General features: G+C 42.8%; 1 protein-coding gene across 2 annotated transcripts in view; it reads left to right on the forward strand.

Moving 5' to 3' along the window:
• Window positions 1-21,550, forward strand: part of NPTN (neuroplastin) — a 57,615-nt gene that overhangs the window by 17,181 nt on the left and 18,884 nt on the right. For both annotated transcript variants that reach the window (XM_064517630.1, XM_064517629.1), the window contains exons 2-3: window positions 12,321-12,489; window positions 16,976-17,070. In XM_064517630.1, coding sequence (XP_064373700.1) covers window positions 12,321-12,489; window positions 16,976-17,070 — 264 coding nt within the window. The remainder of the gene's footprint in view (window positions 1-12,320; window positions 12,490-16,975; window positions 17,071-21,550) is intronic.

A 21,550-nucleotide genomic window follows, 5' to 3' on the forward strand; every position in this document is an offset into this window, starting at 1 on the left:
TTGAATCCTCATAACCACATTTTTTTCTGTAATTCCAAGAGAAAAGATCAAATGATTTGTCGTCTAGTCGTTCTGCAGTGTCTACTGGTGGTCATGAAATCTGCCAAGAGTGGATAATCCAAAATAACAATTAGGAAAAGGAATGAAAGCAGGTTAATAAGGAAATCTCAGTGAAGGCTTCAACCCGCATGCCTGTTCTTGGTGGCAGAAGCTCAGTATGAAAAGTGGTGGCATTTCCTAGGAGAACATAGCTGTAGCTCATTGGGATGCACTGGGTCACGCTGCTCTAGAGAACATCCGAGACTTCGCTTCGGCAACGATATTTGGGGGTGTGTGATTCTGTTGAGGAAAGGCTTTTCTAAAGCCACGTATTTACAAAAATGTATTACAGTATGTTAATAAGAATTTTTCTTTTTTTGTGGCTGATCAGAGACAAGGGGACAGAAAAATAGGCGAGACGAGATCTACTTGATTCAGTGCATAAACATATGGAATTCCAGGCAAAGCTATCAACAATATGTATAAACAAAACCTCCCGAACTGTGCTGAAGGCCTGAGGGCTGGGGGGAAGCAGCAAAATGTGGGCATATGGCAGGCTAATAGGACAAATATGAAACATCAGCCCTGTTGCTGTTTACGTTATGGCTTTGACTGCAAATACACACAGTCTGTAAAGCATTCAGTCCCTGAGGAGTCTGTGTTTTAGCGGTGTATTGCAGGGTCATGCTTGAAAGTGGTCGTGTTTTTGCCCTAGCTTTGCAAACACTTTTTTTCCCTCTTTTTGAGCTTTGAACTCTGTTTTCTTTCTTCCACATATAAGTGGAAACCACCATATGATACAGACCAGAGGAGCATTATCATGCTCGGCAGATACACACTGCCTTGCCTCTGACTGCAGAATTGCTTTGGGATAGTTATATTCCTTCTGATAGAAAACATTTTTGGAAATACGTTGCATTCCCTTAATTTGGGTCACCTTTGTACATCTGTGTGCACGTGTCCTCCCATGAATTGTTTTAACCAGTCCTTCGTGTTCCTGGGCGATGTAGCCCTCTTCTTCCTCTGTCTTTGCAGACTCCATTTTTGAGACTGCTCCTCCTCTCTGATGTTGATGGACTTGCACTTTTTTCAGCTCTAACCTTCATCCCTGATGCAAGTAATAAATCTAGAGAAATTATAGCTTGTTCTACATCTTACTAGGGCTTTTTGCAATCCCTGTATTTCATTTACAGCTAGCTGCTTATGTCTTTTTGCTGAGACTGATTTAATGTTTCTGTCAACTAGCATTTATCTGCATTTTCTTAAGGCAGAACCTATTTTCTAAAACTTATTTATTTTTAATGCTTTCCTTTAGTCCTTGAACTTAAAAAGATTAATATTCACCTGCTTCGCCTTTCCAATACCATCAGCATTGGTGCTTTTGCAACCTAGTGTATCCTGTGCAAAGCTTTGGTAACAAAAGGATATCTAAATCAATAGCAAAGTCATTTTTGCAAATGAGGGATGATTTTTGGCAGATACTGTCTTCTGGCTGTTCTTAGATTGGTAGATAGCTGCTCATTTATTTTATGCTAATTGTTGATCTCTCTGTCCAGCTCCTTTTTTGCGAGCCCGTGCTAGCAGGCGAGGCAATGGGGAAGCTCTTTGGTCTTTATGATGCTCTTTTTAAACTATGAAGGAATCACAGGTGACAGGTTACTGGCTGTCCCTGGTGCTGTCAGCAAGGGGACTAGCTGAGTTGGAAGCGGTGCTGCTGCCGTGTGACGTTGGAAAGGGTATTGCTAGTATGTAAAGCTGTGATTTAATTTATATGCCAAAGCTGGAATGTAGCTTAGCTTGGCATCGCTCGCTTTTGACCCCCAGGTAGCTCACAATTATTGGCAGAAGAAAAATTCATCTGAAAAGAAGTCTTTCATTGATGAAGCCTCATGAATGAGAGCAGTTTGCCTCAGAGCAGGGAAGCTAGGCTTTTACATTTATTTTGACTCTTGATCTTTAGCCTTCTTGTCCGCTCTTCCCTCCTGAACCCCAGGACTGTTTCATGTGGAGCTTCGCTAGCTTTCTGGCTCTCGGAGGCTGCTGCATGCGTTCCTCTTGCTGCATATGGGAACTTTTGGCTGCCCTTTCGATTAGCTCTTAGCTTCTCGCCGCTCCCACTTCAAGTCCACCTGTCTGTTTCAAAATACGTTGTTTTTTCTTACTCTGGATCCTCACTACAATGCAAACCGTAACGTGTGGATCTGACAAATGAAGCGCCTTTGCTGTGCGCTGGAATTCATGTGCCCGGGGCAGAGCTGTGCGTCCAGACTAACCTGTTCCTCTGGTTTTAGAGCGTTAAGTCTTCTGCTTTCCTCGCCTTCATCCTCACAATTGGTGGGGGAAGCTCAAAACTTCAGTAAGCAAACATTGCATTAGAAGCAATTTAGTGTAATTGTCACTTGTTCTTCACTGTGTCCTGCAGGCAGATAACAGTAAATTATTAAAAAAAAAAAAAAAAAGTTTGAAAGCATAATAGTGTACTTATATAGGTGTGTCTTCTGGACCATCTTGTCTTACTTTCCTCGCACTCTGGTGTATTGTGAAGATCTATAAAGACCTTGTGGGATTTAGGGATACTTAATGACAGGCAATTAGCCTTAATTTTTTTTCTTTTAGTGAGAAAAACTCACTAATAAAGCTATTGATGATGATGATTAAAAAGAATATACAGTTGTCATTGGCACTTCTTATCAAACCCAGTAAGAATTTTTTCTTATAAGCACTTGAAGAGGCTTATTCCCATTTTACTGAACAATAAGGATTCAAGTAAGAGTTGGGCTCTTCCGCCACTTCCAGCGGTCTATATGATTTTACGGAGCGATATACCAACTAACAGCTCCTGGTTTGCCCCTACCTTTGCCAGCATTTGAATGTTGGCCCCGGTTTTGCCCTGCTACTCCAACCTGGACTGACGCTTGTGAGCTGAAGCACAGTCAGTGGAGCCCTTGCATCGAGGCCCTTTAAAAATCCTTCCTGCAACCAGTGCTTCCTGCAGTTTACACTTTGAAAATTATACACAGTCATAAAACATGCATGAGAGCAGGTTTTCAGTTTTAAACTGATAATATTATCATCCCCTTAACAGAACCTTGACCTGTTGTCTTAATCTGTTTGTATTTCCATATGCAGTTGTTATTTTGCTAGGTGCCTTTTGATGGATGCTCACATCTCTAGAGTTCTGCAGAACACGGTAATAGCAAAGCAGCGAGTGCGGTGCTGCGGAGACGACCAAGTAAGGCAACTGCTGGGCTTCAGAAGCCTCTTATATAAGCAATGAAATCTGTATAGTGTCAGTCTCCGTTTGGTTTTGAACAATTATGGAAAGCGCCGACAGAATTGCCAAAAAGCAGGAATACTTGGATCGGTAGATCAGTTTCTGGACCTCTGATGTGTTACAGAGAGCATTCCATGTTAAAAAAAATATTTATTATTATTATTATTTTTAATATGTCTGCTTGGTACTGACAGATTTTAGCTCTGCTTGCAGCTTCCGGCAGGATATCTTAATCAGAAATGGCCCTCTGGCAGATGTACAGTAGCTGGAAGCATTGCCTCAACTTACTGATGCTGTTTGATGTGTATTGCCGTGCTGTTTCTGAACTGCTGAAAATGCAAAACACTGACCCGAGATGCTGGTGGAGAGTTTTAAATAGCACTGCCAGTCCTCTGTAATGCTACGGTTTTATTAGTCTGCATGTGGAGGCTTTTCTGCCACCTTCATTCACATTTTCCCGTCCAGAATTTTCTCCTCATCTGGGGTATCTTTTTGAAGGACAAGTGTATCTTGTGGGTGGGTGATGCAGGGGTGGCCCCTGACAAATCCAGTCTTTCATTGCCATCGTTATTAATTGTCTGCACTGAAAACACGACTGTTTTGATCAAGAGAGAAAATATTGCATTGAAATTTGTGATAATCTGAGTGTTTTTTCAAGAGGATTTGAAAGTGATGGAAACCTAGGATTTCAAACTTAAGCTCAGAGGATGTTTACTAAATGGGCCTTTTGATGCAGTTGTCCGGTTTAATCTTGTTTTTTTTAACATTTAAGCTTTGTCTGCACACAACTTCGAACATTTTAACAGCTGATTTTAAAAAAATCAATCAATTTGACAATCAAAATTGTCAAAAACTGAAAGGTTTTGATAGCTTGTGCTGTTCAAATTGCGGATACTCCTTTTAGCCATAGAATTTACCATACCCCTTCGTGTTACGTGTGTCTGTTGTGTAGCCCAAATAGCAGTTCAGCTAATGGTGGTTTTAAAATATTCATGGCGCTGAACGGTATCATGTTGCCTGTAGAATGTACTGGTGACTTCTTTCTGCTGCTCTCTTGTCTTCTAACCCCCCTCTCATCCCTGCCACGACGGCTAGGTGAGGTGCCCATGATGCGGACGCGGTTTCTGGGTAGTCTGGGCAGCTGGAGAAGTAGGATCAAATTGCAGCTTCAGGGCTCTGAGTTGCTCGGCCTTCAGTGACCTGTTTTATGCCAGGGCAGGTCTCCTTCCCTGTGGATCGGCGCCTAATGGAAAGCGGGAATCTGCAGCATCGTGGTGGCTTTCTGAGCAGCCTTCCCTGGGATACTGTCCTCTCTGGCTGTGAGTGGCATTCCCATGCTATGGAAATGGTGGGCAGGAAAACCAGACTATCGTATCCGGGGGAGGGAAACAACCTTTGGAAAGAAACTAGGTTATGCCATAGGCTACTGCTTTAGCCTTTTGCTTCCCATAAACCACGTTCAGATAGATCCAGGTCTTGCTGCCTGATTTACGCCACCAGAGGAATACAAGGTCCTCGTTCAGCGTCCCTGGAAATGGGGACAGTCCAGCAGAGCAAGATCATAACCTGGGCTCCGTCGGTACCCCAAGCAGCAGTGTGAGAACAGCGTGATCCTTGTCAACCTCAAGAAACAGCAACAGTGGTCTTAGCGGGGCTTGTAACCGCTGGTAATTAGGGCACTTCCAGCAGAATCGCTTCTCTCTCCGCCTGCAGCAGTGGCTTATTTGCAGCAGTATTTCCACTGAGCCGAAAGCTCCCCTGCCATTAGTGCTGGAGACTCCATGTCAAGTGAGCTTGTAATTAAAAGGCTTTCCGGTGTTGATCCGATTCTCCGAGTGTTTGTTCTCGTAGCTCTTACCTGCAGCCAGCGCGCGGTTGCTCTGCACGCAGCACCGTGCCGGCGAGGGGCGATTTCGGCTCGTGCTTCAGAGACTCTTGGTCTTTGTTTTGTTGCTCGGATGAGTCTTCAGCGAAGCTCCCAAAGCCCGAGCTTCCCGAGTAATTGGCTGTCAACCTGCGGCTGGGATTTGCTGTTTCATGTGTCCTGTAATAAATGAGCTGGGGCCAAACGGTATTGGGGGGGGAGGGTGCTATTCAGTGAGTGTGCACCAGGAGTTTTACCAGTGCTTTAAATCCACCTTACCTTTTTTCTTAAAAAAATAAAATAAAATAATTAAAAAAAAAAAAAGTCACTGAACTGTCTTCCAGCCTGCTTCCTGAAAGTGCAGAATGGATTTGAGGGGCGGGATGAAACAATCTGTGCCTTATCAGCTCCGTGGCACTCTTAGCGCTGCTGGCTGGTGATAACTCCTGCTGCCCGCGGAGCAGAGCAATATGACAGGTTTTGCTGCATAATCCGTCTGGCCAGCTGTAGTCTAATCTTTTCATTTGCTGGGAGGAGGGGGGAGGGAAAGAGACTAGCTTTAAAGTGACCTTTTTTTCAACAGATACCTTTGAAAATAGGATTGAAGGGCAGTTTTATGCGTGCTCATAACACTGTCCTCAACCTGGTAAGTACTGAAGAAATTCATGCCATAAAAAGGGTTATTTCGGCCCGGTGTTGAATTTCAGCACCACATCTTTTTTAATAAAAAGCAAATATCGCTTGTTCTCTTGAAGCTCACTTGGTGCTGTCAGCTTCCCAAGTGATGGACTGGTCTTTCTGCCTGTGTGTATATACCCCTAAAGTCCCTTTTACCTTAGAAGGTTGTGAGGCTCTTGCAGCTGTGGTGATCTAGCGACTTCAGGAAAGTAGGTCACTCGTGTCTTGGGGAATTCCCTGCCTCCTAAATCCAAAATAGATGGAAGGAAAGGTCAAAGCAGAGTTCACTACTGAGAGCTGTGCAGGGCAGAAGCTTGAGGTTTTTTCCTTTTTTTTATTTCTGTAGCTAGGCTGTGTAGAACTAGCAAATTCTTCCAAGAAAGACGTCCGACCTTGACTGCTTGCCAATTGCACGGTTCGCGCAGCTGAGGAGGTTGAAAGCCCATCAGCTGGCGCTGCGTCTCGGAGCTGTCTCCCAACCCGCTGGTCGCAAGTGGGCTGCGTTGCAGCACGTGGCCGCCCCGGGCTGGTGCCTAGCATCCGTGGTGCCGCTCCGGAGTTGGGAGGACCAGCGGTCAGCGCTGTGAAGCCGTGCCGCCCGGGAGCTCCCCGCTGTCGAAATTACAACCTGCGGTCACGAGTGCCCTCTGTGCTTTTTTTTTTTTTTTTTCCTATGAAAGTTATGTTAACAGCTGTTATTGTGGATGCTAATGTCTTATCTGATTCTCTGTTTTCTGCAACTCATTGCTTTGTTCTTTATAAGCTCTTTTGTTTTCTGCTGGTCTGTCACTGCGTTTCTGCTGCCCCTCCCTCTAGCTGGGTTTGTCAAGTCGCCCATGTCAGAAACTAAGCTCACGGGGGACGCCTTTGAACTGTACTGTGATGTGGTTGGGAACCCCACTCCAGAGATCCAGTGGTGGTATGCTGAAGTCAACCGGGCTGAGTCTTTCAAACAGCTGTGGGATGGCGCTCGGAAGCGCCGGGTCACCATTAACACTGCCTACGGGGCGAATGGGGTGAGTGTGCTGAGAATAACCCGCCTTACGCTGGAAGACTCTGGGACTTACGAGTGCAGGGCCAGCAACGACCCCAGGAGGAATGACTTGAGGCAAAACCCCTCCATAACGTGGATTCGAGCCCAGGCTACTATAAGCATCCTTCAGAGTGAGTCCGGCACCGTGCAGTAGTGGTACAGTAGTAACTAGAGGCAGTCTGGTGACCCTTACCCATCCCGTTCCCCTTGATATAACCCTCTTCCACCTTGTCTCGTTGTTTTGCACCCAAAACCATCCCTCCACTTGTAGAGCTGAAGTGTCTGCCATCCGTGTCTCTTCTCCTTAGGATCAAAGGACTTGGGAAAACCTATGGATCTGTTTTATAGCTTCTGTGTGAAAACAAGCCCACTGTTGCTTTTCTGTTTTGTCCCTACCCCCTTTAGTTTTGTAGTAGGTTTCCAGCCATCCTAATGCTGGCTTCTCCACGAGTGCCTTTGTATTTGATTTATATATTCTTCCCGGATCTAACTGTTTTGTTTTTATTTCTTCTGTTCTCTTGGAATTTCTCTGAATGCCTTCCGCACGTGGCTTTGGTTGCGTATATACTTCTGCACAGATCTTTCCCTTTCAGTTACATGTGACCTTTAATGTGTACATTTTTCCATAAAGTCATGGTGTTTCTCTTCCTTTCTGAACAGCAGCATGTTTCCTAATGAGTTCTCTGATGCGGCAGCACTGAACCGATGCAGCTATTCTTAAACCAGGCTGTAAAAGGAGAGGGAAAAAATTCCTTCCCCAATGTTAAACTTAACTTTAGCTGAATGACTTTCATCTGAGAATGCAACTTTTGGCAACTGAAAAGCTTTCAAGAGCAGAGAATATGGTTGACCCAGAATTGCTTTTATTCTCTGTTTTTACAAGTCTTTTATGCATCCTGCTGGCTTTTTAAGCAGTCCCCAACATGTTTGGCCATTTATTTTGTCAGAGTCGGTATAGACGAACCCTATTTCGTATTGTGTCAGATGATTGCTTTGTAAGAGCTCTCGCATTTGCTAACAAGTAAATGCATAATGAGTTATGGGCAATGTGACTTAAATTTGCAATATGAGACTGCTGTGTAGAAGGTACAAGAGAACTTGCTTTCTTGGTGATTTCTCAGCACCTTGAGGCAGAATAGCAGAGGGCAGATACTGTCTTGCCATTCAACTCCCTGTTTCAAGAGACCTTTATGCACGACTTTGACTTTTGTCCAAGTACAGAAGTGTCAAACTTTGTAATTAAGTCTCAGTTATATTTTTGGGATACCTAGAGAGGTGTCTCTCTAAGCACGTCCACCTCTGGCTGCTGTTCTGCTGGACATTCACTCTCCGGACTGCCTGGTGCTGCGACGGAGCAGTGCGGCGATGTCCCCTGCTCCAAGCTGGGAGAGAGCGAGCGGTCTGCTGTGCGCACTGCTGGCGGATCAGAGAACCTCCCCCCTGGAAATGGGAAGAACATTGAGATGTGTGGAAAAATAAGTAGAGCATGAACCCAATGGTGTGGATCTACTTAAAAATTTAAGTAGCATTGGGTTGTTCGACTCAAACCTGCTCAGCTTTCAGCCCGAATGCTTGATCCCTCCCTCATCCTTTGAGGTCCCAAAGGACTCAGATCTGTAGACTGTTTGTAATGCCTACAGCAAGAGCTGTGTAATTTTAGGAAATGATACTACCTTAAGACAAAGCTTAAAAACATTTTTCTGCAGGAAGTAACATCTCCTGGAAATCCCCCCTCTCCATGCCCCTGCTAAGACCTTTAGCTTCTCTTGCATATGGAAATATCTGGTGTTTCTGTTCTCTCCTTGTCCAGTTCATTTGAGTAACCTACTGAGGAGGAAAACCCTTTTCATATGTAAAGTCAGTAACGGTGTTCATGTGGCATGAGTTTGGGAGTGAATTACTGTGAAGATGTCTCCATATGGAAAGCTGGGTTTTCCCTCCTCTCTGGCCATTGAAACTAACCTGTTCTGGGGGTTGAAGTTTTAACTTTTCCTTTTCATCCCCAGTTGAAGGCATCTTTCATATCTGCATCCAGCGCTACTAATTCTGGAGTGTCTGTCATGACTCATTGCTAAGTGCCTTGTACCCAGGACAATTCTTCTGGTTTTGTTTTTTATTCATGTTGATATGAGGGACAAAGTCCAACTAATGCTTTTATGCTTTTGCTCTGTAGTACTGCATATATTAAGAGATCTGAGCAACTATGGTTTGGGAAACGGAGCACACGGATATCAAGTGTCTGCATGACGATCCAGGAAATAGATAAGGGGGGAGAGCAGACTTCCAAGCAGCTCCTGCAACATGGGGGGCATCTCATCTGAAGCCACTCAAAATGTCTATGCTGTTGCTTTGTGCGTGCAAACTCCGGTTTGCATTAGAAATAGGAATTTTCTGACTAAAGGGTGTTGGAGTTTCTTGCCGATGGTGGCCGTTTTGCTGCTGGCCTCAGTTGACATCAGCACCACGGAAAAGGAACGTCGGACGTATCAGAAGAGCACAACTTCTTCTCACTGTCATTTTAAATCATAGCTTGTGTCCGATATCAAAAAGGGAATGCAAAGAGATCAAGTGCAACTGCTGATTTGAAAAGTTAGCACCTGAGAACTGGAATGTCATTACTAATCTGGGTAATGGATTTCAGTTGTGAATGCCCTTTTTTATTAAATGAAAACAAAAAACAAAACTAATCTTGCACAAAATGGACAGTTTAAATGAAGTGCAGAAGGCCTCTTCAGCCTCCCGCTCTTCCAGCCGGGCATCTTTCTTTGGATGTCTCTGTCCCAGGAATATTCCATCTGTAGCTTGTCTTCCAGAATTAAATCAGGCTCGAATTGCCTGCCTGCTCTTCTTACAGCTTAAAATACAGTAAATGCAGGTAAAAGATGTAAATGAGACTGAAGGTGCCTGTAGTCTCCTTTCATTTTTTAAATCCTAAAACTTACTTCGAAAAGTTGCAAGTCAGGCACAAAAGCCCCCAGTAAGCTCCAGCAAAGGCTTTGCTATCGGTGGCCTTTACTTCAATGTGTTACAGGCTTGTGACAGATGCGAATGTTCTCGGACGTTGCAGCTGAGCTGAGAGATGTTAGCAGAAAGAGTCACTGAAGCTCCAGGCAGCTTTTTATTTGCATGTTTTGGCTCATCACTCTGAGCGAACCCAAGATCATCCGTTACCAGCAAAACACGGAAGCCCAACTACCACTTTCAAGAGCTGGACAAAGCCTTTGCTAACTTTCTGTAGCCTAGATGCAATTATTTTTTTTGTGACTTTTTCTTTGTCGATAGGCTTTGTGTAATAAATACCTCCTGACGGCAGGACGCGTGCTCTCCGTTTCCAGGCCGGCTGCAGGCCCGTCGCCCCGTGAGCTCGCGGGATGCTCGGGGCAGCGCTCCCCAGGCGGCAGCAGCTCTTCCAACTGCTCCGTCTAAATGTGTCGCCTTCTCTGTTTCAGTGGCCCGTAAGCCTGTCCTGCCACCTCCCCCTAAAAGGAAAATACTAAATCTGTTTTGCGGACTAAACTTGCAGGCACTGCTTTCCATGTCAAAGAAAAACACTTGCGGCAGAGCCCAGTGTGATTAGGGAATTTGAGCAAAAATTAATTTCTGTATAAAAATGTTCTGATGCTGAGTTCCTATTTCAAACATGCTCCAAAAGCTGTTTGCAATGCTCTGCTGGTGTTTGTCCGAGAAGGCACACGAGCTCTTTGTTGGAGATGGAAAAGCGAGTAGGGCAGTACAGTGATGATATAGCTGTCGTTAAACCATTTTGTACCCCATAGGAGTCTCAGAGCCGTGCGTGGGTAAAATTCCCAGCATGGGAATAATGAGGCAGAGCCACCGCTGAACGCGTGTGATAATGGTGAAGTGTCTCTGAGAAGCGTCAGAAGAAACTCCAGTAGCTGCCAGTTTGTTTTCTGCAGTGAAATGATAGCAGAAATTTTAAATAGCTGTGAAAAAAGTTATGTAGCCAGCCTGCTGAAGAAAGGAGAAAAGGATATACAGGGCTCAAATGGCTTTGTCAGCTAGGCAAATATTTTTTCACCTTGCCTCTCTGGACAGCAGTCTAAATACTGCCCTGGAGAGACAAATGTTAAACTATGAAAAATGCAACAGTTTTCATGGTACTGGTATTTTCCACTTCCCCTCATGCAATAATTTATTTTCCAAGTGCTTTATATCCAGAAGACTGCATGGGTATGACTGAATTTGTACTCCAAATACAGTATATGAAGCGTGTTGGAGTTTTTACAGACTACTTGAAAGCAGCCGAGAACCCATAGGCCTTCAGCAGAAAGGCCTTTTTTTTTCCACATTTGGGAGGGAGTTTGTCTCCAACTATTCAAAAAATTCAGTGGCCTTATTTCTTAGGGAACAATAGCCAACTATACAATTTTAAGAAAACTTGGTTGTCAAATTTAAGGACAGTGCCCTCATGTTAGTCTTAACGCTTTTGAAAAGTCTCACCACAAATAATATAAATTTGACCTTACCAGGTAAGATTGTAAAGTGAACCAGCCTGGTTTCAGTTACCTAGTGCAACTAGCAGAGTCTGAAACTCTTGTGCTCTGTTTGTTAAGTGAAGCTCAAATTTTTTTTATTAATGTTTACATTTAAGGTTACTCTATAAACTAAATAGTTCCTGATTTTAATTTTAACATGGTATGTAATTGGTTTATTTAATTGTTATGCATTAAGGCCTACTTTCAGCCATTCTTCATCAGACTTGTGCCTTACTCGCATTTGGTATTTGCTCTAATTTTAGACATCAGAGAAGTTGCAGTGTTCAAAATGTCTTGTATGCACAGGATGAAACCTTTCTGAAGCTTCACCAGGATGCAGCTCTGCCCATTTGCTCTGTAGGGTTCACACTAGCAGAGCTATGCTCGCATCTCGCGTGGAAACATGTCCTGGTGCAGACGGGATGTTTCTCTTAGGTGGACATTAGTCTTTTTGCAGAGGGGAAGTCCAGAAATATTACTCACGAGACTGTCCAGCTTTGAAGGCTCTTCTGTATAGAAAACAGGTTTGTTTTTAAACCTCAAAATAAGTAGAGGAACCAACTATAGCCAGAAACAAATTGCTTCCAAAAGGGTGGCTGGTTTCTTACGTATTGCCACAGGACATGCACTTTCTCTTATATTGAATAGCGTGTAAAAACAAGTAACAGTATTATGCAGAAATCTATAGAGATGTTAAATATTAAAAAAACAGTCTAAATAATTCTCTTTTCTCCATATAGGGAAGCTGATTCCTAAAGTGTTGCCTTCGCTAGTGGTCAGCTGTTTTCTTGTGACTTTCTTGATGTTTTCCCAAAGTAGTGCAGTGATGTTCCTTGTGTAGCCTCCTTCCCTTCCCAATTCGCCTCTCACCTTTAAACTAGCGTGGCACAATCGTTAGCGAAGATTTGTTGCTATTTAATGTGTCCGTTGTTTCAGAGCCCAGGATCAATGCCAGTGAGGATGTAACCATCCATCTGTATGGTCCAGCTGTCACATTGCAGTGTAACCTCACCACAAGTCCCAGCCCCCTTTCTGCCAGTTACTGGGTGAAGAACGGAGAGGAGATCCCCGGCACCAGAAAATCTTCAAACACTACAGAGTACAAGTAAGTCAACTAGGAACCATCGTGATATTATACTGGAGAATGACAAACTTGGTAGACTTACAGCTTTGAAATAGATGATGGGATGTTGGGACTACCAGGTCCCTGGCTCAGCTTCACAGTGGTTAGACAAGCTGCGTGAAGCGATGTGCGTTAGAGGCTCTGCAGAACACATCTGACAGTCATGTTAGAAGAATGAGTCTGGAAAGGTTGTTCCCTATAACTATCTTGATTGCTTTAAGTCAACATGATGTCAACATAAACATACCACATACTGTAAATTTCTCTTTGGCAGGTAGCCCCTAATTTCAGTCTAAACTCCTTTAGTGCTTCTCTAGACTACACACAATGTATGGATGCAGGCACAAAGTCTGGTTTTCTTTTCCTTTGAGTATATTGCGTGGTCTATATCCTGCTTATGTCTACAGTAAGTCTACATTTGTAGCTGTGACTTTTATCATGCAGGGAAAATGCTGCATGTGAATCATTGCTGAAATCAGCTGTTTTAGTTGTCATCTAGCCTTGGAAGATGAAAGACCGTGGAGTTGTTACTGATGTGTCATCAGAGTGCTAGGAAATGTTACCAAATCTTGATTGAACCAGTACAGCTGTATTACTTGTGCTTCTTACTTGTCAGTACATCCATGCTTTAAGCATTAATCTGTTTCACATGTGCATGTTCTGGCTTTGTCTCCATGCTCTCCAGCTAAAGAGAACAGAGTGCATTCAGGCACCTCTTCCATTTCAAAGAACTTCTGCTACAGTGAAGACTTCCATATTCCTGAAATGGGTCTTTCTTGCTGTGCGATTGATGAGAGCATAGGAGAGTTTGCTCAATGACGACATCAGAGATCTGTTCTGTATGTGTGGTTTTCTCGCTTTTTTCCCTCTTTCCTTTTGTTTTCTTCTCTTGATGCCAGCGTGGACAGCAGGTACAACTTTCTCTGCAGTGTTAAGCTAGAATGGAGAACACTTAAGTAATTTTTTAACCACTGGTGGTGACTTAGTCTTTGGAGACACTAGACCACTTCTGACCCTCCTATTACCTATTTTGCCAGAAAGAGGTGCCTACCTCTGAGCAAAGCCTATTTACACAGCATCTGGTTTACTGCGCGTTGTCTCTCTGCACTGAAGGATGGAAGCAAGTCTTGCACTCACCTGATTTTTCTCTTGTCTCCAGCAGAATATGGTGGGCTCTTTATCACTAGTGTTGCTTTCTGGCACAGGATTAAGAAATACTCATGATTTTCATTGCCTTAGAGTATTTTCTGATGAGGTTATGGAAGTTGTTTTTGATTCTGAGAGAAAGTAGGTGTTTAGGTTTTTCCTTTGTTTTCCACTTCAAATCACTCTGCATTATCTGTTCAGATTTGCAATTAGGAAAAAGAAGTCTCATTTAGTTCTATAATTACATCCTGTTATTTCTTCAGTGCAGTGTTTTACACTGGGAGTGTGTTTTAAAGGGTCTGCTTTCCCACTCATAATGTTTATCAGGGTCCGGAATTTTATTTAATGAGCAGTCTTGTACAAAAGCACTTGCTTGAGTGATGTGAAAGGCATGTTACAGCAAGATTGCTGAAAATCACATGTTGCTGTTCAAGAAACTAAGCATCAAGGCTGACTTCTATAATCTGTTCCAGGCTAGGGTGGGCTTTTCCCTTCCAAATTCCTCTGTAAGGGAGGAATTAAACTTGCAGTTGTAACTTCCTGCAGAAGGAATAGGTAAGGGGGGTAGTCTGTAAAACTGTCACTTTGTTCTTGGTGAATAGGAGTTTTAGTAGAGCCTGCTGCAAACCTGTTTGAGAATTCAGTGAATTTGCATTTGAAAGGTAGCTCTTGAATTCCTGCTCATTTGCAAGCTGCTTTGCTGCATGTCCTGGTTCCAGGCTTTGTGTCATCTCTTCTCTGCATGTGATCGCACTGCGTTTGGTCTGCTCCTTAACTTCTAGATTGAAAGAAAGAAAAATTTTTTTTTCTTTTTTAGATCCAGGAATATCAAATTCTGTCAGTGAGGATTCATGGAAGCAATGTCACATGGATGTAATTAAGACAAGTTGTTAAGTTCTAGCTCAAGCAGCTCTTTGATGTTTTATGTGATTGGCTAAATCTTTTGCATTCTGTCCATTTCACTAACAAAAGAAAAGTTGCGGGTTCTTGGTGTTTCATAGTCATTAAGTTCGTTTGCTATAAACATGTAGTTATTACTTCAAGTTCAGCTTTGTGTACCATCCGGAAAGCTTCAGAACTCGCAGGTTAAAATGTTTACCCTCTTAAAAAGCCCTGCCTCATATGACATTAGTATGGAGCTTGTGTAACATGAGAAATGGAACACATCTTCCCTTATTCTTCGTTCAAATTTGACAAAGCTGTTCTTGCTGGAATGCAGCTGTATTCAGAAAACCCAAAGCATAGCTTTTTAGCAAGCTGTTTTCATTGAAAATGAACAAGAGTTATTAGAACTGTATTCTTTCACAAGTAGTGACAGGAGGTGTTTCTGGATGTCCTGTAGCTTGAGAATTGTAGAAATGGCAGGTGGCAAACCTGTCACCTGATCTTCATTTGTAGTTTGGAAGAGAAGAGTGATCGCTTGCTTCCGCATTCCTCATCAGTTAGTTCAGAGTTGGGTGACAGGTTACTGAGCTAAATGGAAGAAAATATTTCTTGCATCTGCTGAAAAATCTACAGCTTTGAAGAGCTGGGCCCTTCCTAAAACCACAGGACTGAGGGAAATTATTGGCTAAGCAGACTTGTTTTAAGTGCTTGTCTGTCTTTAAAACTTTGCAGCCATATCAGTTTGCACTTAAGTGGTTTAATAATTTATGGTAAGAATACTCTAGTAATAGGCTGCCATAGGTTCATACTTTAAAAATAAACCTCTGTAGAACTGAAAGAATGCAATGTTTTACATTCCCCCTTGTTCCTTAAGCATTGCCTATAGAGGATAAAAACTAGTGGTCACTGTATGATCACTTAACTGTTTGGGTCCTTGACACAGTGACAAAAAGCCAGGTATTCTCTGCCTTCCCTTGGAAATAGAGTTTCGCAATAGCTTAGGGATGGGGGAAATGGATGGGTGGGGTTGTCCCATTGCAGGCAGGTGGGAAGTGCCCATTTCCCACATCTTACCCATAGTCTCAGCGGGCTTTAGTGGTCAGAGTTGTCCTGCACTTCCCAAGGATGTTTTGCCTGCCTGCAGTTTAAATTGCAATTATTGCTGTGGTGTTTAATGATAATAGCAAGCAATCGTCGTTTCTCCATAAGTCTTTGATTTTAACTCTAAAACGTGGGTCTGTTATTGTCTATCTGAAAAGTTTATTTATAACTAACTCCAGACTTTCACCAGTGACTCTGGAAAGTAAGTGCTGTAAATACAGTGAGACTTGAGTCAAAGTATTGTATTAAACTGGGCAGCTTTTTCCATGTGTCTGAGCAGTTTCCTTGGTGCAGTTTCCTAATTCTTTTATTACAATATTCTTCTGCAGAGTTTCTGTTCATCTACATGCTATTCACTTAATGCGTTTGAAAAACAAAACACCACCAAGGTGCCTTTCAGTAAAGGGAGGGATGGGAATAACTAACAATTTGTTCTATGCTATGGAAATAAAGATTCCTCGTCGCATCTTAGTATGTCTCCTTAGTCTAAGAAAGATGTCTTTTATAGGTAAATATCTGAAGAATATGTATGTACAGCTTTTAACTTGGTTATATCCAAAAGCTTTTTGAAGGACAGCAAAACCTGGTGGACTTGAAGTTAGCACTATCTTTAACATAAATTCTTGATTTTTGTGTTTATTGCAGCTCCAGTTTTCTTCTGGCTGACTTGCATCTATTTTTTCCTCTGTTGTTGTTGCATTAGGGTCTTTTGTAGTTTTAAGTGGCAGCAGACTCCAATGCAGTGTCGTCTTTTTGTGGGTTGACCAGCTTTTGCAGTTTTTCCATGTACAGTCTGAATCGGAGAAGACTATTAATGGCCCAGTTGCATATCTGTTATTGAAAAAGAAAACAGTTTATGAGGTGATGACAGTGTCAACCTTGGTTATATTTGTAGTCTGCCACATTTCAACGGGATATGCTACAAGTCTTTTCCATGCAGATAGTACGTATAAATCACGTTCTTCCCTCAACGGGAGGTGATACCTGCCTAATCTTCCATGCAGACTAGTGACTTGAAGATGTCTTGCATCAAACTGACTGCAGTGTAGAACGTAACAGATATCAGCCTTTTTCCTTGCTTTTAAACTCAATGCAGCTTCTCCAGCTAAAACGGTACTGACTTTCCAGATTAGAGCTTACCCTTTTTCTAGGCAAACAAAATACTTTATTTCAAGTATATACACCTGCACAACCTACTTTGAATTAACAATTTATAGCTGTGGCATTCATTTAAAAGATTAAAGTCTTCAGGGGAAAGAAAAAATTCCTAGCCTGCTCATTTTTGGTTGCTAACACAGTACCTAACACGGCTCATGTGTTCTCTCCCTGTCTGCAGGATTTTGAAGCCCAGAGCAGAAGAGTCAGGGGAATACTTGTGCGTGTTTGTGTTTTCAAACTCTCCTATAGCCAACGCCACTATAGAAGTGAGAGGTACTCTTTGTTTTTTTGTTTTTTCTTTTTGTTTTGCTTCCTCTCCCTTGAAAGTGAAGTACTTTCACTGCCTTTGCCATCTCACTCAGTGTCCGTACAAGACAGCTAACTCAAGTGGCCTGTCCTAAGAAAACTTCCCCTTGAAATCATGCCTGTATCTCTCTAATCCGTGGTTATAATTTCTGGGGAAGCCCTGCACCAAATCCCAGGGAAGATCTCGCAGATACGGGATGTATCACACTGCAGTGGTGAGCTTTATAGAGGGTACTTAAATACCTTCTAGCACGTAGAATATGTCTGTGCTGATGCAAAGACATCTGTGGTTTCTTCCCTGTTTCACAGTATGACAATAAATGAGGCCACTTTCTGAATGTATTCAGTCTACTTTGAATTTCTCTGTTATTCTTGAATGAAAAAAGTATGAACCAGCATCTCAAGTATGGCAGCTTGGAACTGGTGTGCTGCTGGGTTCCAGGCTGGACAGATGCCCCATACCAGACTGACGGGATTTTCTACTCTCATGCACAGTTTTTGTCCTGTGCATTTTAGTGCTGTCCTGACATCTTTAGGAGCCTAAAACTGTGGATAGAAACTGCAAAATCCACAGTTGCCTTAAAGAGAATCTTGTGCTGCAGCAAATCAGAGCTCCTTGGACTGAGTTTTACTGTAGATGCTGAACAAGAGAAGAGTGTTTCTTTTACAGACATACAAAATAAAGGTAGTATGGAGACAATAGTGTTTTATACAGTGTTAAACTGTTACTACAATACAGTTATTTGTTCGTTGAATAGCTGTGGAAATTGCTGGCCCACATAAGGATATGGCTCACTTCTCTGCAGTAGCTATTGTTTTCCCCTTGTAGCAACACAGAATTGATGCATTATGTCAGCTTTTTAGTCAAAGGCAGGTAAGATGCTGTGAAATGTGTTAGTCTTGCAACCAGTTTATGCATGTCTGGGATTGTACTGATGCTTATTTTATGCAGGTGTATTGTAAACTTGTTTGAGACCTAAATTAGTGTTACTTACCATCTTCATTACGTCTCCAGCTCAAATGTAGAACCTCCTCTGCTGCTGTCCGGCCAACAGCAAGTGGGAAGGAGGATGTTTCACGTTCATTCTTGATATCGCTGTATCAGTGATGGAGCCTCTCCAGATTTATTTTGTAATCATTGTTTAAATTAGGTACCACGGATCTGTAGTAAAAGCTTGCTGATTGACTGCCCTGATTTTTAAAAAGTGTTTTGGGGGTATTTTTGTTTTGAGGAGTTTTTTTAAGGATCTCTCATAAAGTAGCCTATCTAAGTATACCCAATGTTTAACCAAATCTGGCCCAGAAGGTATCTCTGCAAGGAGAAATGAACTCTGTAAAACATGTACTCGTGCGAACGCACCATGAATTTCTGTTGGCCTAGCCAAAAGGCGTGCAGTATGTGAACACAGGAGGAACTGCCTATTACTGCTGAAAATGTGACTGCAGTTTCAAAAATAATCTTTGCCTTGCTTAGATCAAGCTGAATTCAAGTTTGTGCTGTACTTAGTGAGCTTGTCTTCTGGGTTTTCAGAAAGGTACATAAGTGGTTTTCGTTTGTTTGTTTTTTTCATTCTGCTCTTATGCTCTTATTTTGCCAAATCTTCTAATACCATCTTACTTTAAGATCTCACTCCTTTCTGCCTTTTCCAGCCTGTTTTCAAGGGTGACAGCAGCCACTCCCAGAGACGGGAAATTTAGCTTTGATAGTGGATTGCGTAAGACCTTCTCCAGCTTGGTATAATCTGTCGAAAGATCTTACAGAAACATTTGGCTTAAGGCTCCTCTGCTGTCCCACGGTGGGTGGGAGCATAGGGCCACCTAGAGAACTTAGCAGAGGGGGTGTTACAGGGACACAGACTTGAAGATTATAGAAAGAAAATTCAATATATGTGATTGAACTACTGGCACAAAGGGCAGGAGCAGAAAAATAACTGATCATACTAACAACTTTCCATGCATCATTATATATAAATACCAATGAGTAATCATAGTTATAAGTTAATGACTCTAGCACCACTCCTTGGAGGTATAAAGCTTTTTGCTTGCTCAGCAGTCGTAATTTGAGGACCTGTTAACCCTGTTCTCTGGCTCCTCCTTACAGCGTCACAAGAGTTGCTGCTTGGCCTTGAATTTTCCGCGAACGTAGAGACGTGTCAGGGGTTGTCTAGCGTGGGAAGTACCCTGTCAAGTCCTCTGCAAAGCAAATTGGAACATGTGTATTTTTAAACTGAAAACGTGTTTTCCTCTCTAACTTCTATTAAATAGAAACTTATGTAGTGGTAAACTGAGATCACATTTAAAGCATGAGTTAGAGATCTCTGTGTCTGCAGTTTCCCTGCAGTCCTAGGGCTGTATGTAAATTCACTCTGATCAGAGTATTTATTTTAAGTTACGGCTCCTTCAAGAGCTGTACAGCCAGAACTTGTATGGTATGACATATATTCTCTTGGATATAAATGTCCTTGAATACTGTTCGTGCTAGTTGCACAGAATATGCAAGATTTTTCACTTTGCAAAGAAAGGCATGTTTTGCAATTCCTGCAGTCAGTGGTAGATGTTGTGCATGTCCTGCTAAAGCAGTTCTAGTTCTGCAGTCAAGCTGATTTTGATACTAATTCATCTGTGGACATGTTTCATTCTCGTTAGGCAAAGCATGTATAAGATAATATATTGGTGAGGTTTGTTTGACTGTGCAGATGCCATCATTTAATGCTTACCAGCATGTGTGGCCTGTCACAGTATTTGTGTACAAGCAATTGTACACAATTTTAATGGTTTAACTGGTGACTAATTGTGCTGCAGTTGTTAATTGCTGATGCAGATAGAAAAGATGGTTCTGAATCTGAAAGTGCCTGTGGACCAAAATAGTGACTTTTTGACAACTTGTGAACAACTGAACAGATACCTCACAGCAAATGAAAGCCAAGATACACCAGTGCCATTTGCCTTTTATGTAATATTGCCTGTCTTCTTCCTGTATATCTGAGTGCTGGGTATATGAAGATAGAAATGCAGAAATGTAAGTGTTGCTGTTAGGATTGCTATGTGTACTTGCATATTAAAAGCAGCTGTTCTTGGTAAAGAAATTAGGAGGCTGGAACTAGTATAAAAGCTGTTGAATTAGAATACTGGGGTTTAACGGCGATCTTTGGGAGGTCCCGGAAATGACTTTAGTGCGGCTTCGCCCATACGCTGAGCTTTGGATGAGGTGCCTGGCGCAGTCTCTGTGCGCTCCTCTCAAATCCCCTCCGGGCTGTCGGGCATCGTACAAGTACAGCTTTAAGCTATATGAACTATAAGCCGAGCAAATGTGGATGTTCCAAGGCTTCTGCCTTGGAATAGGGGTCTCCTCCCACCCATTGCTTTCGCAGAGAGGTCACCTGGCTGGGAGTATTGCTAGTGACTGGCCCATGTTGGAGGATGCGGTTATCGTAGGTAGGGACCACGAGGATGATCAGAGTCGCTAGGCAAGATGCAGTATGCTAACTGCTTTCTGTCTCTAAGTAAGCTGCTTTTAATTGCCCCATTGCCACACAGCGGAAGTACCCGCAGTGCTTTTGCTGCGTTGCTACTATGCTGCAGCTCTACTGAAAACTTCAAGACTAAAACAAAAAAAACCCTCTGCAACTATTTAAAGGGTTTTTTTCCTTAAAATCCTTCTGCTCTTACCCAGAACTTGGGAGACAAAGGAGGAAACAAGTTCATCCTGTGTCTTCTGATGCTCTTCAACCCATAGTCCTGGGCAGGGCAGCAGCAATAGGAACATGGGGAAGAATGTGCTTCCAGTTCCCTCTAGCTGCCCAGAAATAGCACAAGGACCAAAACATGGAAGTACATAAGATGATGTACTGATGGTGTACATCTCTCTCTGCCCTGCCTTCTCATCAAAGGTTCTTTCTTTCCATACCCCTGGACAAGCAGAGCTTTTCATTGCCTTTTCCTACAAAGCCTTCCTGCCATCACTGGTCAAGGGGGTTCTTCTGGTTTCTCTTCTCACTCCACACTCTAGAAAGCTGCTTCCTCTCCTCCTGTCCCCCCTGTTAGTTGCTTTCCCAATAGCAAAGGCTCAGAGAAGTCCCATTGCTGCTGTGAGAGCATAAAACTTAGCAGTTCTGTAAAATGCCCTGACTTATGCTGAGCCAGAGGCTTTTGTGTCACACACGTGATAGCTGCACCCAGAACATGATTCTTCAGCCTTTGCTCTGGTTCTGGCCCAAGTGGCATGCTGGAAAAAGAACAGTTATTTCAGCAGCCTTGGAAGATCTTGGTTTCTTGGTTCCTGGCTGTCCCAGGAAACTTCTACAGCAGTTTAACAGTGTTGTACCAGAAGCGAATTAAGAAATCTGGCATTTTCTCATCACAGCTGCATCTTGGAATGGTTCTATGCAGTAAAAAGGAAAGGGGGGGGGGGAGGCATTTCACATTCCCCCTTTTCACAGTACCTTTA

This window comes from Dromaius novaehollandiae, chromosome 10 (genome assembly GCF_036370855.1).
Source record: "Dromaius novaehollandiae isolate bDroNov1 chromosome 10, bDroNov1.hap1, whole genome shotgun sequence".
Lineage (NCBI taxonomy): Eukaryota > Metazoa > Chordata > Aves > Casuariiformes > Dromaiidae > Dromaius > Dromaius novaehollandiae.